General features: G+C 39.2%; 1 protein-coding gene across 1 annotated transcript; it reads left to right on the top strand.

Moving 5' to 3' along the window:
* The first annotated feature begins 47 nt into the window (after positions 1 to 47).
* Positions 48 to 13347, top strand: smc1a (structural maintenance of chromosomes 1A). The gene is made up of 26 exons (XM_023282257.3): positions 48 to 445; positions 1040 to 1228; positions 2091 to 2203; positions 2628 to 2831; positions 3924 to 4162; positions 4274 to 4532; positions 4840 to 4980; positions 5066 to 5148; positions 5259 to 5358; positions 5652 to 5759; positions 5904 to 6089; positions 6458 to 6637; positions 6754 to 6900; positions 7051 to 7188; positions 7288 to 7404; positions 7488 to 7594; positions 7692 to 7833; positions 7926 to 8071; positions 8173 to 8326; positions 8417 to 8524; positions 8855 to 9011; positions 9142 to 9296; positions 9509 to 9660; positions 9770 to 9839; positions 9951 to 10061; positions 12441 to 13347. Exons 1-26 carry the CDS (start codon positions 337 to 339, stop codon positions 12519 to 12521), a joined length of 3696 nt encoding a protein of 1231 aa, XP_023138025.1. The 5' UTR covers positions 48 to 336; the 3' UTR covers positions 12522 to 13347.
* The last annotated feature ends 3652 nt before the right edge of the window (positions 13348 to 16999 follow it).

The following is a 16999-nucleotide window of genomic DNA, read 5'->3' as shown; positions in this document are numbered from 1 at the left end:
TCCGTTTCATCTCGCGAGAAAACGTGAGGTTTCATGTCTCGCGCGCTCGAGGGTCTTCCTGTTGGATTGTAAAATGGCGCATTGTTGTCACAACCGTTCGGAGTCTGTTTGAAGAAGGTTATGACGCGGTTTAGATTAGCAAACTAAATGTGCACTTCATAATGTAATTTATGCACAAGACAGCAATAGATTGAACAGAGAGGTTCATTCATTTGCGTGTTCGCTTCGTCTTCACCTTGCTCGTTAAGCATTGGTTGTTAGCATTAGCTTACTAGCTAACATTTTAGCAGGCTAATATTCACTGTAGAGTGCTTTTTTTGCACGGACAGAACGAAAATGGGTTATTTAAAACTGATAGAGATCGAGAACTTCAAGTCGTATAAGGGAAGACAGATCATTGGACCGTTTCATAAGTTCACTGCAATCATCGGACCTAATGGATCAGGTATGTTGTGATAGCCGATGTTAACTTGGGGCTAATGCAAACTGCTTGCTAGCACTGGTTAGCGGTAAACACAGTGCTCTAGTGCTCTGTTCTCTAGAAATCACAACTTGCAGTTTATGCATAGAAAATACACCGTCATTTACTAGACAGCACTACTGCGCAGTACTACTCATGCTATATATCTTGTTATCTATTGTATGTTTACATCTTCTACTGCCTTATTTCGGTTAATTTTTAATACTGTCAACTTGTAAAATCATGTTTGTCGTTCTGTTAGTTAATGTGTTAAAGAAATCACTATGCTTTCGCCAGTTTAAACGTTCGATATCACATTTTTGTAGATAAAATTATGATTTCTTATTTTGCAAACATAGACATTTCATTCAGTGCTGCATCACACAACAGTGGTTTCTTACCTCACGATCTGAAGTAAACTGAGCTTCCTAAAAGTCATGAAAATAAATATTATTGCAGGACAGTTTTTGATTGCATCATTGTACCAGAGTGTCAAAATATATGCTTCACTCAGTTGAGATCTTGATTTCCATATCAGATGTGTGTATGTTGCTAATAATCCCAATGCTGTTGTTGTAGGAAAGTCCAACCTTATGGATGCCATCAGCTTTGTGTTGGCAGAGAAGACCAGTAACTTGCGTGTAAAGACTCTGAAGGATCTAATCCATGGAGCGCCCGTGGGAAAACCAGCAGCCAACAGAGCCTTTGTCAGTATGGTGTACCAGGAAGATGACGGATCAGAACGCTCCTTCACAAGGGTCATTATTGGTATGAAGCTCCAATTACGGTCATGTTGGAATGTGTAATTCATTTGCTTCATTTATGCTCTCTCTGGGTTTAAGGAAGACCATCTGTTTTTTGTTTGCTTGTACCACAAATTTGAGGGCATGAGCTGTGCTGTTCATGAAATATGGGTTCTTTTCAGTTGTAGATATTGATGTTTATTGTTGATGTACAGCTGCACAAACATCATGTATTAAATATTTCGAAACATGAATAAATTGCCTTAATATTCCTGCTGGCTGTATTTACATGTAAAAGAAATATATTTTCATATTATTCAGTTAGAGACATTAGTCCTTGTGCACGAACCATTTGTACGGACAGAATCTTTGGCATTTAGGAAGTCATTAAAGGTGTACAGCATTCAACAGTTTTCTTGCACAACAAACAGAATTCACAAGGTATTCAGTTCTACTGTATGAGTTGCCTACAGATGGTCTGTACTTCATGTACTTACGTAGTCGTCATTTCTGCACTCACCATATTATCTAAATGTGATATTTTTTCATCTGCTGATTTGCAACAGCAAAAGTTGAAGCTCCATAATGTGAGACCCTTGTATGACAGTTTTGTGAATGACACCTAGCCACAAATTTGGTGGCGCAAGTAGCATTGGATGACATTTTTTTGGAAATGAAATGAAATTTAATTTAAACCTAAAAATCGACACAAGTCTTTAATTTTTGTCTTTATACATATTTTTGTGGCAGCCCACGTTAACGTGTAAAAATATGTTTTATTATTAGTTAATTGTCGTCCTTTTGTCAAGATTAAAGTGACACTCATAGCCCTTTTCTGTGTCTTTGTGATGAGCTACTGCTTATGCTGTTATTGATGTATGTATCAGGTTCCTCCTCTGAGTACCGCATCAACCATAAAGTGGTGGGTCTGCCTGAATACAGTGAAGAGCTGGAAAAACTTGGCATTCTGATCAAGGCTAGGAATTTCCTGGTCTTCCAGGTAAGACTTAAAAACCTTTTCAAGAGGATTGTGTGCACTGACATTCCCTCCTAATGCTCCTGTACTGAAAGACCAGTTGCTATCACATTATTGTGCTTCTTGGTTGTATAGTTAAGAAATGTCTCGTGTGTCCTTATTGGCTATCACATGTCAAAATATGACGGTCGTTGTCATGTTAAATACACCGTCCAGTGAAAATCTTGCATTTATTTTACTACATAATAGAGGTGTAGTGTTGCATATGAGCCATTTTAAGATGGGAAGAAATATTTTTTTATGGAGAAAACTTCTAAATGTGTGACTTTGATACACAGATATGAGTTTTCAGGGGTCAAATCAACAAATGGATCTTTTAATCAACAGATGGTAATGTGACTTTGGCCGTTTCTATTGTAACCGCAGTTTTTTCCTTTTATTCCCCAAGGGAGCTGTTGAGTCCATTGCCATGAAGAACCCCAAAGAACGTACGGCGTTGTTTGAGGAGATCTCACGTTCTGGAGAACTGGCCCAGGAATATGACCGGAGGAAGAAGGAGATGGTGAAAGCAGAGGAGGACACACAGTTCAATTATCATCGTAAGAAAAACATTGCTGCAGAGCGCAAAGAAGCCAAGCAAGAGAAAGAAGAGGTATGGCCTTTAAGTTAAATCGCAGTACAGTTTAAATGGAGTTACTTTTTCTTTCACCTATTGGCATCTTGTTTCGATCAAACTGAAAGAGTTGCATCTTGTTTTTAAAATGGATGCTCCTGTAAGTAGCATTTGAGGTACATTTTGGTTACCTGCCTGATGTCATTTGTTTTAAACTCACCATTGGCTGTCTTAGCCAGGTCATTCTTGACAAAGATGTTTTAAATCTCAGTGCAGCTCTCTTGATTTACTAAAGGTTGACATTATACAAAACATATAAACACATAAAATTTGCTTCGTCACACTTCTGGACGTACAGCATATCGGTGACCAGAAAGTAATAATTGCATTCAATAATGTGGAGCACTTAAACTCAGGTGTTGAGTGGTGATTTTTGCCTCTTACTTCTTTTCTTCTGTGTTTTGCGTGCTGCTAATTATTCACAGGAGTGCTGACTCCTTCCACACACTTACACACATGCACAAAGCAAACAGCTGAGAGAGTGAAACAGGCTTTAGGTTTTATCTAACTCCAGTTGATGATGACGGTGCCAAAGACAGTATGAGCAATTTAACAACTCCCCTGTTAAACAAGCAGATTATAAACTTGCAGAAATGCAACGTCTTCGACTAATCCCCCATAGTTACTCTATGAGCTTAATTAGCTGTGTATCTTAAATGTAGCTGAATTCCAGCAGGCTTTGACTCTGAGGCCAGCCAGCCCCTCCTCATCTCAACCAGTAATACCCACAGACCAGTGCGTTGCTTTGTATCGACAACAAAGGGAGAAAGACATAGGGGAGGATGAATGATGTAGCAGAACTGTTGGCTAGTTATTATAAAAGACCTTCGTTTTTCTGAACAAAGTTTAAGGGGTTTAGATGACCAGTATTTGTCCAGTTGTATGTATGTAAAGTTAGTCTAATGGTTTTTGTAGCCTATAATATTTTAATTAGTTTGTGTAATTATATAAGTTATTGTATCTGTATCTGATACAAAAGTTTTATAATTATTGTCTATCATTATTAGCTCAGAAATTCAGCATGCGTGCATCTCTAATCACACTGTCTCTCTCCTTTGATCAATCTACCAGGCTGAACGTTACCAACGTCTTAAAGACGAAGTAGCCAGGGCCAGTATACAGTTGCAGCTCTTCAAACTCTACCACAATGAAACTGAGATTGAGAAGCTGAACAAAGAGCTCGGTCAGAGAAACAAGGAGATTGACAAAGACCGTAAGAAGATGGACCATGTGGAGGAGGAGCTTAAGGACAAGAAGAAGGAGCTGGGCAGACTGATGAGGGAGCAGCAGACCATTGAGAAAGAAATCAAGTAAGTGAAGATGTTGGAGCAGCCTTCTCTTCCAGCTGTCTTCATGTACACACATAGATCCTGCACCATTTATTGCTCAATGTATTGTTGATCATTTGACTCTCCCTGCAGAGAGAAGGACTCTGAGTTGAATCAAAAGAGGCCTCAGTACATCAAGGCCAAAGAGAACACCTCGCACAAAATCAAGAAGCTTGAGGCGGCGCGAAAATCACTGCAAAATGCCCAGAAGATGTACAAGAAGCGGAAAGCAGACATGGACGAGCTGGATAAAGAGATGAGGGCAGTGGAGCTGGCCAAGCAAGATTTTGAGGAGAGAATGGAGGAAGAGGCGCAGAGCCAGGGCCAGGATCTCACCCTAGAGGAAAATCAGGTCTAACATTTAGACTGTTGTTCACATTTAAGACTTCTGCAATTCATTAAAACGAAAGAAGTTACAGGATTTTATTTGCTGTTAAAATTGAATAGTATTCACTCTCATCTTACTGTAAACACACTTAATAATGTAAATGACCTGACTGGCAACTATAATGTTTCCCTTTTCTAAATTCATTTAGTGATGGTAGTCATTTGAAATCCAGTGCATCTTTTTGTCCCTTTTATCTCAAATTTGTGTTATGGTGTGCTGAAATCAGATTGACATTAACACATAAATGACTCTTGTTTCTGTTGTCTTCCAGGTTAAGCAGTACCATCGTCTGAAGGAAGAGGCTAGTAAGCGTGCTGCCACTCTGGCACAGGAGCTGGAGAAGTTCAACCGTGACCAGAAGGCCGACCAGGACCGCCTTGACTTAGAGGAGAGGAAGAAAGTGGAGACAGAGGTAATGAAAAGAGTAACTGAAGCTTTGTGCCAGAAAAATTAGTTTGCGCTGATTTGATTTAACCATTTGTTTTTTTTCTCTCTAGGCCAAAATCAAACAGAAGATCCGTGAAATTGAGGAAAACCAGAAACGTATCGAGAAGCTAGAGGATTATATTTCCACCAGCAAGTATGCCGTCCTTATTTTTGTGGTGTTTTGCTTGTTCAGATTATTGATTTCACCTATGTTTCTCAACTGTATTGTTTGATTTCATACATTTTTACACTGTTACCCATCAGGCAATCGCTAGATGAGCAGAAGCGCATGGAGGAAGAGCTGACTGAGGAGGTTGAGATGGCCAAGAGGAGGATCGATGAGATCAACATGGAGCTTAACCAGGTACTCAGCATACAATAAAGGAAGAAAAGTGGATGAACGATTATGCTTGCTGACTGTTCTTAAGACCTCCGGCTTCTTCTATATCTTGTTCTTTCAAAGTGTGCAAGAGATATCATAATTCTTCCATGTTGATCAGTAGACATTTTGCACTGCAGACATTTCAAAAAGCACAAGTGTGGCCGTGAAGTTGCTGGTTGCTCAGTGGGCCACAAATCTATGCTAGCATGCATAGTGAAAGTGTCAGCTGTGAAGAGCTGTATGACTCATCACATGATTATTGACTTTTACTGTAGGTAATGGAGCAGCTGGGAGATGCCAGAATCGACAGGCAGGAAAACAGTCGCCAGCAGCGCAAGGCAGAGATCATGGAGAGTATCAAAAGACTGTATCCTGGCTCTGTGGTGAGGCAACTGTGATGGCACTTATGATAATATATTTACTTTTGCTTGCAAAACCCATCTGCTATATTCCCTTTTGGTGACTGGATTTAGTGAAAGCATTGACTACAATCAGTTTAATAAAAAATGATGCTTCTCTGTTTTCAGTACGGTCGTCTAATCGACCTGTGTCAGCCCACTCAGAAGAAGTATCAGATTGCTGTGACCAAAGTGTTGGGCAAGAACATGGATGCCATCATCGTTGACTCAGAGAAGACTGGCAGAGACTGTATTCAGTACATCAAGGAGCAGAGAGGAGAGCCTGAGACCTTCCTTCCTCTCGACTACCTCGAAGTGAATATTAAACATTACAGATAATAGTTCTCTCCACGAGTAATTAGAATACAGATGCACAAAACAGTCTGTCTAATACCGATGGGACCACCTTTGTTAGTAAGAAATATCAAGAGTGAATGTTTTAATTTAGACTTTAAACAAAATTCTCAAATGTCTTAAATCACTTTGACACTTCAAAGCATTTTTCAGCCTCCTGTTAAAATTCCATTTGAATGCAGAATACTAACAACCAGCTGTCTTAGGTTATTATATCTTATCCAGTGTCACTAATTAATGTGTTACTTACAAAACAGCACCTCAAAGGGAATTTTGGGGGAATTTATTGGATACAATTCCTCATACAATTCAATTTTGTCTTCTCAAAGGTGAAACCAACGGATGAGAAACTGAGGGAACTGCGAGGAGCCAAGCTGGTGATTGATGTGATTCGCTATGAGCCACCCCACATCAAGAAAGCCCTTCAGTACGCTTGTGGCAACGCTCTGGTCTGTGAGAATGTAGAAGATGCACGAAGGATTGCCTTTGGAGGGCCGTACAGACACAAGGTACTTTAGTTAATATGGGATAGAAGGATTGAAAGCTGGCATGTCCATCTGATGTTCTGGTAGATGAAAGAATGTCTCTTCTTCTGCCTAATATCTCTTCATCCATCTGTGTCCAGACGGTAGCCCTGGACGGTACTTTGTTCCAGAAGTCTGGAGTCATCTCTGGAGGAGCCAGCGATCTCAAGGCCAAGGCCAGGCGTTGGGACGAGAAGGCAGTGGACAAGCTGAAGGAGAAGAAGGAGAAGCTCACTGAAGAGCTCAAGGTGACTTTAATAATTGTTACTTACTTTAGGGAGGCTGTAAATTTGATTGCGTTTGTAAATTTCCCTGATTTGTTTTCACTGACTGCATTTTAATGCATTGTGGCCTAAATTTAACTCACTACATTCCCCACTTGATCTTTTTCTTTGTAGGAGCAAATGAAAGCTAAGAGGAAGGAGGCCGAGCTGCGTCAAGTGCAGTCTCAAGCTCACGGTCTGCAGATGAGACTCAAGTACTCCCAGAGTGATCTGGAACAGACAAAAACCCGCCACCTTTCCCTCAACATGCAGGTACAGCCTGCTTACAGCGTAGTTACAGCTCAGTCTTTCCTCTTGTCATTTCTAAATAGTGACTGTTGAATTAACACCTGTTTTATTTGTGTCATGCAGGAGAAGTCCAAGCTAGAGAGTGAGCTTGCAAACTTTGGCCCTCGCATCAATGACATCAAGAGGATTATCCAATCCCGTGAGCGAGAAATCACTGACCTGCGTGACCGCATGAACCTGGTGAGGCTGATGTAAAAGGTCAATTCAGAAGTCAGTTTATGAATATCTGGCTTCAAAGTAACATCAGTGTTTTTGTTTTCCAGGTGGAGGATGAGGTGTTTGTTGAATTCTGTAAAGAGATTGGAGTCAGGAACATCAGAGAATTTGAGGAGGAGAAGGTGAAGAGGCAGAATGAGATCGCAAAGAAGCGGTGAGTTTGGTCACTTCTACTGTAGATCTGTTCTTTGTTGTTACTGAATCTGTGCCAGGTTTTCTGTGAAGTCTGACCTCATGTCATTTTGTTTCAGTCTCGAGTTTGAGACCCAGAAGACCCGTCTGGGTATTCAGGTGGACTATGAGAAGAACCAGCTGAAGGAGGATCAGGAGAAGGTCATGATGTGGGAGCAGACTGTAAAAAAGGACGAGGCTGAAATAGAGCGACTGAAGAAGGTAAGAACAAAATAATGGATGAAAACCTAACTTATTGTTTACGATGTCCTCAAGTTTGAAAGCAAGTTTAATGTCACTTGTGTCTTTTATAGGAAGAGCACCGACACATGAAGATCATTGATGAGACAATGGCTCAGCTGCAAGACCTAAAGAACCAGCACCTCACCAAGAAATCTGAAGTCAATGATAAAAATCATGAGATGGAGGAAATCCGCAAAAAACTGGGTGGCGCCAACAAGTAAGTGGTTGCAAATGCACAAAACTTTAACATTTCTTACGTTATTATAAATGTCGCCTTCAAGTTTGCTTGGTCTACAAATATTTTTATGACTTTCCCAGGGAGTTGACCCAGCTACAGAAGGAGGTGACTGCTATTGAGACCAAACTGGAGCAGAAGCGCAGCGACCGTCACAACTTGCTGCAAGCCTGTAAGATGCAGGACATCAGGTTGCCCCTACGTTCTGGAACAATGGATGACATCAGCCAGGGAGAGGTACATAAACACAGTCATAAATACTCATAACTGGTAATGTGTTGCAGCTGAAACAGAAAATGACGTCTTTCTTTTGTTTTGCTGTTTCAGGGGAGCTCCCAGACGGACGAGTCCAGCAGCCAGAGGACTTCCAGCAGCGTTCTGGCTAAAGAGGCTCTCATAGAGATTGACTACAGCAACCTGTCTGAAGACCTTAAGGTAGCTTGATTAAACAACACACCTACATCTCCTCTAGACAGTCTAGTATGTCCTCTGTATCTAATTTTATTTAAATGCATAACATCAGCACTATGAATTTGAGTTACTTGATTTTTCTGAGTGGCTCCACTTTTCTCTGAACAATTTCAGGGGGCTTATTAATATACAAAGTCATTAGCAGCAAAGATACATTCAAACCTGAAGTTACACTATTGAAGAGCGTAATTGTTTTTGGTGTTTACGTACAACTGCACCTTGTATGCAGGGTGACACATGCAGGGTGACGATATGCAAGAATTAGTTCATTTGATGCTTTTTGACTCCCTACAGGATGCACTGTCGGAGGAAGAGATCAAGGCAGAGACGAACACACTGCAGCAGCGTCTGAATGAGCAGCAGAGCATCCTGCAGAGGATCAGCGCGCCCAACATGAAGGCCATGGAGAAGCTCGAGAGCGTCAGGGACAAGTTCCAAGAGACCAGCGACGGTAAGATGGCAGGATAATGTTGAAGGATAATGGGGTTAACTGAGCAGGAGAAAGGAAGTCGACTCTACCTTTGGAGACGTCTTAATGTTAAGTCTGTGTGATCTCATAGTTTTACTTTGTCTTCTTTTAGAGTTTGAGGCTGCTCGCAAGAGAGCCAAGAAAGCCAAGCAAGCCTTTGAGCAGATCAAGAAGGAAAGGTTTGATCGTTTTCATACCTGCTTTGAGTCTGTGGCCACCAACATTGATGAGATCTACAAGGCCTTGTCGCGCAACAGCAGTGCTCAGGTATGTTTTGGTGTTTACTTGCTACAGCACAGTAGTCAGTGTGTTTTATACCATCAGGGGTAACAGATTGTGTACTTGAACTTTGAAACTTGGTGCATATATATATATATATATATGGAAAACAGTAACTCTTTATGATCCCTCTGTGGATTTTCCTTTGTTATGCACTGCAAGTAAAACCTTTAACAATGTGTACATCCTTTTTTTAATAGGCTTTTCTGGGGCCAGAAAACCCAGAGGAGCCGTATCTGGATGGTATCAACTATAACTGTGTGGCTCCAGGAAAGAGGTTCAGACCAATGGACAACTTGTCTGGAGGAGAGAAGACTGTTGCTGCTTTGGCTCTGCTCTTTGCTATTCACAGGTGAAACAATGGATACATATGGAATATGCACATTTGACTTAGTTGTTCATTCATAAGATTCTTGCGCTATTGAAATATTATTAATAGCATTTTTCCTGTGTTTTTGTAGCTACAAACCTGCCCCCTTCTTTGTCCTGGATGAGATTGACGCAGCTCTGGACAACACTAACATTGGCAAGGTCTGCAAGAAAAGAAATCTGATTTAATGTCTTGAGCTTTTTATGATAAAAGCACCGTACCTTTTTTATTAAAGATCATCATCAACTCATAATTGCACTCTTTACCTTCAGGTGGCCAACTACATCAAAGACCAATCAGTGCAGAACTTCCAGGCCATCGTCATTTCTCTGAAGGAGGAATTCTACACCAAGGCAGACTCACTTATAGGTGTTTACCCAGAGGTGTGTTTCTCTTTTATTGACTGTTGAACATCTTGTTTATAAAAACGTTGATCAGCATTGATATATGTAGTGTGAACTTGTTTCCTGGTATGTAGATGTGCTCATAGTATTTGTATGTGTTCTCATACATGTCCTCCTGAGAACCAAGGAAAAAAGTATCTTTCAATTAAGCTGTTTTTGTGATTTCCTGCCTTTTTGGCGCTAAAACAACTCGCTATATAAAAATATTTTTATTTTAGAAAAACAAAAAAAAGTGAAATCAAAATAGGGTGACAAGAAAACAAGAATGTCAATCCATTTTCTTATGAAACTTTAACCCTCCTGTTGCGGGTGAAACTGATCCATTTTAGAGTTAGAAAAAATCAAAATAAAAAGTTGTTAAAATTACTTTTTCAGCATGAAACTTCTGCTTGGCTTAATAAGTGTAATCAACATACAAAATGAAAATGGTTCATTTCACATATTTGCAAACACACACTGATCAGAAGAAGTGTCTTGGGTTAGTTTATTAACTGTATGACAAGATAAAGTAAGTAAGTAAAATTTATTTATATAGCACCTTTCACAGATACAAAATCACAAGGTGTTTTACAACAATAATAAAACACGGATAAAAACAAAAACAATAATGATCAATGTAATAAACTGTAAAAAACAGGGGAGCAGCAGCTAAAATAAAGTGCATCAAAACAATAAATAAAATAAAGCAGGTCCACTTCAACCAAAAGTCTGTCAGAATAAAAATGTTTTCAAAAATTCAAAATGTAAATTTAAAACAAAAAACAAAAAAACAAAAAAAAACGTTATATAAAACTTCTGTATTTTATATGTAGGTTTTTCCAATGTACATTAGAAAAGTTTTAACATACAATTTTTGTAATGAAAAATTTGTAAATTATCCTCATTGAACCATGATCTGTGAGAGGTAAAGACGTCCACTGCTCTAAATATTTGATAGAAATAGTTAATAATGGAATTAACGATGAGATACAACCAATGTCTGTTGGGATTTTTTGGTTTCTGATACTTTTGGATAATTAAACATGACCCAGGAGCATTTTTACTGAACCAAACAGGAGGGTTAAGAAACTAAATTAAACTGAACATGAACATAAATTAAACTCTCAACAGTCAGGAGGCCTGTGTTTTGTCTCAGCGTGAAAACAAAGTTCCCCTCATCCCACCCAGTCACGAGATGATGATGATATGATATGAATGGAAATGTCGGGATGTCCTCTACGGAGCACATCAGCAGTTAATAGGGTAGCTCAAATGAGTCAAAAGATACTGATCAAAAACAAATGTCCACTACAGAGGACTTAAATGAATGGGAAAGGTCTCAGGAGGATAAGCATGGACCACCTGAAGTACCATTTGAAAGTGTGCAGCCTAATTATTTTAGTAATGCATCATAACAACGCATCAATACAGAAACCATGACTTGTAATGTGCAGATAGTCTAGTAATCAGGACATGCTGATTCGTAAGCGATGGAACATGTACTGATTGTTGGACCATCAGTCTCCTGCTGAGCATAATGAATGTCTAAATCCATTCATGAATTACATCAGGACTTTTATCCAGCAGGGTTGCAGGATTCCCGAGTATGAATAATTGTGTAGTGGATGGATGGATGGATGGATGGATGGATGGATGGATGGATGGATACTTTATTAATCCTGAGGGAAATTCACGAAAGAGAACCCGCTAATCGAATACACGGACACAATTAAATGTTGTTGCCCAGAAAACCTTAATTGTAACACTTTTCCGTAACACACATATTGGTGTATCCTCATCTCTGCATTTCCAGCAGCTAGGGTAATGTAGTTTGTAAGTGTGGCAAGTATTCAACGATATTTTCCATGTCGGACGTTCTGTAGATCTTAGATGTCTCTCAAAATTGTCTACAAAACTATAGCCAAGTAACGTTGACAGCTGAATGTTAGAGAGTATTTGCAGGCCTCTAAACGGATCACATTAAATTTTCTCCTCAAAGTTATGGAAGGGATTAAAAAAACATCTTCGATTTAATTAACCAGGGTCAGACTGAACATTTAGAGTGAGCTAGATTAGGTTTTAAGAGGCTCTTCAGTCCTTTTTTTTCTGTCGGAACCATCAGACTGAAAGTAAACACTACTGATAGATATATTTTCAAGAAGCTCTTCAAAGATTTAAAAAAGTGTTAAAAAGCAGAGTATATGCTATTAAACTGTTCCCAAGATAGAAAACTATATAGAAATTAAATGTTTAAAAACTGCAAGTCACAAGTCTGTACAGCCAGTATAGTTTCAAACTTTGCACAAAGTATCTTTTTTTGAATTGAACACAGCTTTTTTTGGTAAACACAAACAGATTTTTTTTCTCTTCCATTTGCAGCAAGGAGATTGTGTTATCAGCAAAGTGCTCACCTTCGACCTCTCGCAGTATCCCGATGCCAACCCGAATCCCAATGAATAAGATGAGCGCTCCTCTCACTGGCATTTTGGCAAGTTGGATGTTTCATTTGCTACTTCTCCAGATTGCCCACGTATTCTGTAGTCACAGATCTCGTATCCATTAGGTCTCACATGTTATTTCCTACTGCTTTTTTATGTTTTGTTATCTATTTTTGGGATATGCTAGAATAGTGAATTAGTGAGGATTTTTTTTTAGTTGTGGGGGGGTTGTGCTTCAGTGACACTGACAAACAGGATGTACCCTTATACAAATCAGCCCGATCTCAATTTGGACATTACATAATGCATTCTAATTATTAATAAAAATTAATTATAATCAAGTGAAAATGTGTGAGAAGCAAACTTTTACAACAAACTGCAGAATTTGTATCATGTATGTAGTCAAATGTGATGAACACGCCTGAAGCTGGCTTTTGTTTTCAGAACTTTTATACTCTTTATGGCCCTCTTTTCAATTGTGTGCTTTAAAGCCCTTGCCTGTCCTCTGTTGTGTGTTCTAAAAGATGTATTTGCATTTTCATATGTGCTGTTTTTTTTTAAAAGTTTAATCAGGAAGCTGTTGTTACAGTATGGTGGATACATTCCCTTGTGATAGCTAAGTAAATCCCATAGTTAGCTCTACTGGCAGTGCTATAAGGAGACGATTTTGTGAAAACTATTTCAGAGGAAATGCAAGGTTATTACAGCTGTGTGAATAGCAACTGTTTCTTTTATGCTCTGAGTTATATTCTGAATCCGCTTTAGGTAAATGTTAAACTCAGCATCTATGCTGTCAGGTCTGTTTTATCGATTGGTTTGCTTCAATAAATAACATTTGAATTATTTAATCTCCTCTATTTTGTTCACTTTGTAATGCAACCATGTAACTCACCTGCTGTTTTCTAATTTCAAGTGCTGCTTTAAAGATTTATTTTTTACTTTGGTATGAATGTATTTGAACCTACAATGCAGCAGCGTCTTGCCGCATTAGTTTCCGTTCCATACAGGAAGAATGTGCTTTGCTTCGTGAGACTATTTATGAGTCTCTCAGTTTTCACACTAATTCCTGGGGGGGCAGCAGCCAAAGCACACTCCTATCTCCTACCCAGCTCTGTCTGCACTAACTACCTCATTTTAAGGTATATCTATTATGAGTTTGGATAATTATTTAAGTACATTGACCAGTTTTGTTGTCTTTTTTTATTTTCTTCTCCAAAATCCCCATCACTTCTTGTCAGATGTCCATCGCAGTTTGTTTGCAAAAAGGAAACTAACACCGAAATTGTTTTGAACGATTTATTTCTTTTGCCAATGGTGAAAATACCAAAGTAACATCAACCTTAATGGCACAGATTCAGAACTGAAGGAGAATGAATTTGTGCGGTCCACTTAAACTTGCAGTATCTTAAAAACCTTGATACATACTGTAGGTGTGACAGCGAAGCACGGGCACATCAGAGGATAATGTAAAAAAGATAAACAGTCCTTGGGAAGGCCTGTCGGTGTTGGCACAAAACATGAAACAAGTGCAAAAATTATGCCTACACAATTATGAATAAAATAAGCCACAGTGCACTTTTAAGCTAAATCAACCATACTCCAGGTATGCTGAAGAACCCTTCCCTGTACTAAACTGCCCCGATGCAGAGAGATTACAAATAAATATGAATGAAAACCACATAAAACCTGTAGCAACAGAGCGACTTAAAGTCACTGCTTGACTACAGTACGGTTTTAAATTTAACAAATACTTTATTACAGCTAGATCACTTGATAATTATTTTATTGTTTAATGTACCTTCATGTTTTAAAAAAGAAAAGGTTTCCTCTTAAAAGTCTGCTGATACCAATTGCATACAGCAATTGTGAGCAGGAGAAAACCTTGTAAACCTCATTATTACGAGACTAAAAGACAGCGAGTCCGAGCCACTGTTCCCTCTAAGCTGCGCGCGTGCGCAGTTGCGCACTGCTGACACGGTCTCCGCGCACAGAAAATCTGCGCTGCGCACAAAAAAAAATCCAACCTAAATTGTAAATAAAATAAACACGTAACAATTCATTCTGTGCTATTTTTCAGTGTGAGTCAGTGAGTGACCGGTGACTGGCTGCTGTAGCCAATGATGCGATTCACATACGTATTTACCATAGACTGTATATAATGGTATTTACGCAGCTAATCAACGTCAGGCGTCCATACGTGCAGCCATCGTTGTTCTCATAGATATGAATGAGTAGATAGGACACGCCCCTTTGAGCTGCGTGCTACAGCGAGGCTAAGCTAGTGGGGGCAAAGTTTCAGTGCATTCCGTTGATGTAGACGGCGTGAAAACGGAAACAACAAGTATGCCGGCTCACTGTGCTGCATACAATTACACACTGCGTCGTACGATTGAGACAAGGAAACTTGGAATGACTTTTCATAGGTAAGAATAGTTTTTGGCTCTTTTTTCATTATGAAATCTTGTTGAGAGCTTCCAGTCTATGAGAGCTAACTAGTTAGCCACTAGCAAAACGCTAAGGCGAGCTAGCAGCTTGACAAGCAAATACCAGACGATTAATAGTAGCTGTAGTATAGTTGTACAAGCAGTAGTAGTGATACTGAAAGTACAAGCAGCAGTAGTAGTATAAACAGCTGTTAGAGTCGTAGAAGTAGTATCAGCATTTGTATTACAAGTTGTAGTAGCAGTTAGTGTACTAAAAACTACTACTAGTAGTAGTCACATTGCTATTACTACCACCAATACTACCAATAGTAGTTATAAAGCCTAACTCATGTATATCCAGATTACCATCTATGTTCTTCCTCCAAACCCATTTTATGATTGGGATTACAGGCAGTTCTTTAGGACTGCTCTCAATTGAAATGTTACTAAACAAGGTTATACTTATCAAATTAAATAGCTCTGGTCTCCAGTATATTGGCGAATTCGGTTCTTTGTACTTAATTTATTAGCATGATTTCTTTTTAATATGTTGTGTACAGACTTAATTACTTCTCTGTTTACTTTTCTTACTCCATGTAGGTTTCCCAGAGACTATGGGTTGAGGAGGAATTGGAAGTTTGTCGGCTTAGACCTGGTGTCATTCCATCAGTGTTAAACTTCCCGGCTCATCTTGGAAGAGTACGTGCCAGAAAGACCACGACCAAGCAGCCTTGAGATCTTAGGCAGCGTCTCCCTGAGGTGGGTGTCGATGGTGTTCATGGTCAGGTCTGTGGTAATCAGAAACAGAAAAAAATCTAGATTATAAATCAACATGTAACCAAAGCACTCTGTGTATAACGCCATAGTATAGGATGTAGTTCAGAAAACGTCAAAGTATAGTATACTTTACTCAAGAATAACATAGTATGGCCTGTAGTTCATAGTATAGCATGTTGGCAAAAAAACCCCATAGATTATTATGTGGTTCAAAAAGCGCAAAGTGATAGGATGTTGCCTAAAATTGTCATGTATGATATGTGGTTCAAAAAATGTCATAGTGCAGTATATTGTCAAAATAGTATGTAATTCAAGAAAACATCAGAGTATAATATGTCATCTAAAAAATGCCATAGAATAATAATTTCATTGCACAAGTAAAAGTATAGTAACTTTTAAAACTGTTCAAATTCTTATGTTGCTAAAAAAAACCCAAAAAAAGTCACAGTAATATGTCAATTAAAAAAGCCTATAGTGTAGCGTGTCGCCCAACAAATATCATAGTATAGCATGTCGCTCTAAAAACGTCAGAGTATAGCCTTTAGTCTACAGCTGTCAGTAGGTGAGGAGCAACACAAAAACAGTCCAAACGCTGGTTTCCAGAGGGTTAGATGAGAATTTATTTGAAAGAGTAAGTTTACAACAACACAACATGTGAGGGGGTTAAAAACAAATGGGTGTTAGTAAAATAAAAATAAATAAACAGAACTAAAAGTGAACTTCACGTTGACATTGATGGGCATTCCAACCAGGAACAAAGTAAAAGATAATCAATACAGAAAAAAACTAAAACCCAAAAACACACCGCAGTAGCACCCTAAACTAAAACTACCAATGGGTTCCCTGTTTTCCTTTGTGAACAATTCAAAGGTCCCTCTCTATCTCCCCACACATCCACCAACCACTGGAAGACATCTCCAAAGTTCTGCCGGGCCAGCTCAGCTTCCCCTCAGAAGAAGTGCCACCAGATGAAGGAGCCTTTTGAGAGGCAGCTGGCATCGTGATTGGACTGTACTTTGGTCTGTTCCAATCCAGCTTCAGCTCCAGAGACGGCAGGCGGGACGAGTCAACGGAGGCCTGGTGGACGAAGGCATGCAGCTGAGTACAATCCAGAAAACAACAGAGGAGGAGTGCAGGGCCAGAACAAGCAGAGTAGCATCGTATGTCTCTTAGAAAACATCATAGTATAGCCTTTGCTATGAAAAAACGCCATCATATACATCGTATATTGTACAAATAACAAGTCAAAGGAAAGAGACATCAACTGTAGAATTGTAGTAATTGTGGGCTGACTGATTTA

Source organism: Amphiprion ocellaris, chromosome 8, assembly GCF_022539595.1.
Source record: "Amphiprion ocellaris isolate individual 3 ecotype Okinawa chromosome 8, ASM2253959v1, whole genome shotgun sequence".
NCBI lineage: Eukaryota > Metazoa > Chordata > Actinopteri > Pomacentridae > Amphiprion > Amphiprion ocellaris.
This window is presented reverse-complemented; position numbering and strand designations above follow the sequence as displayed.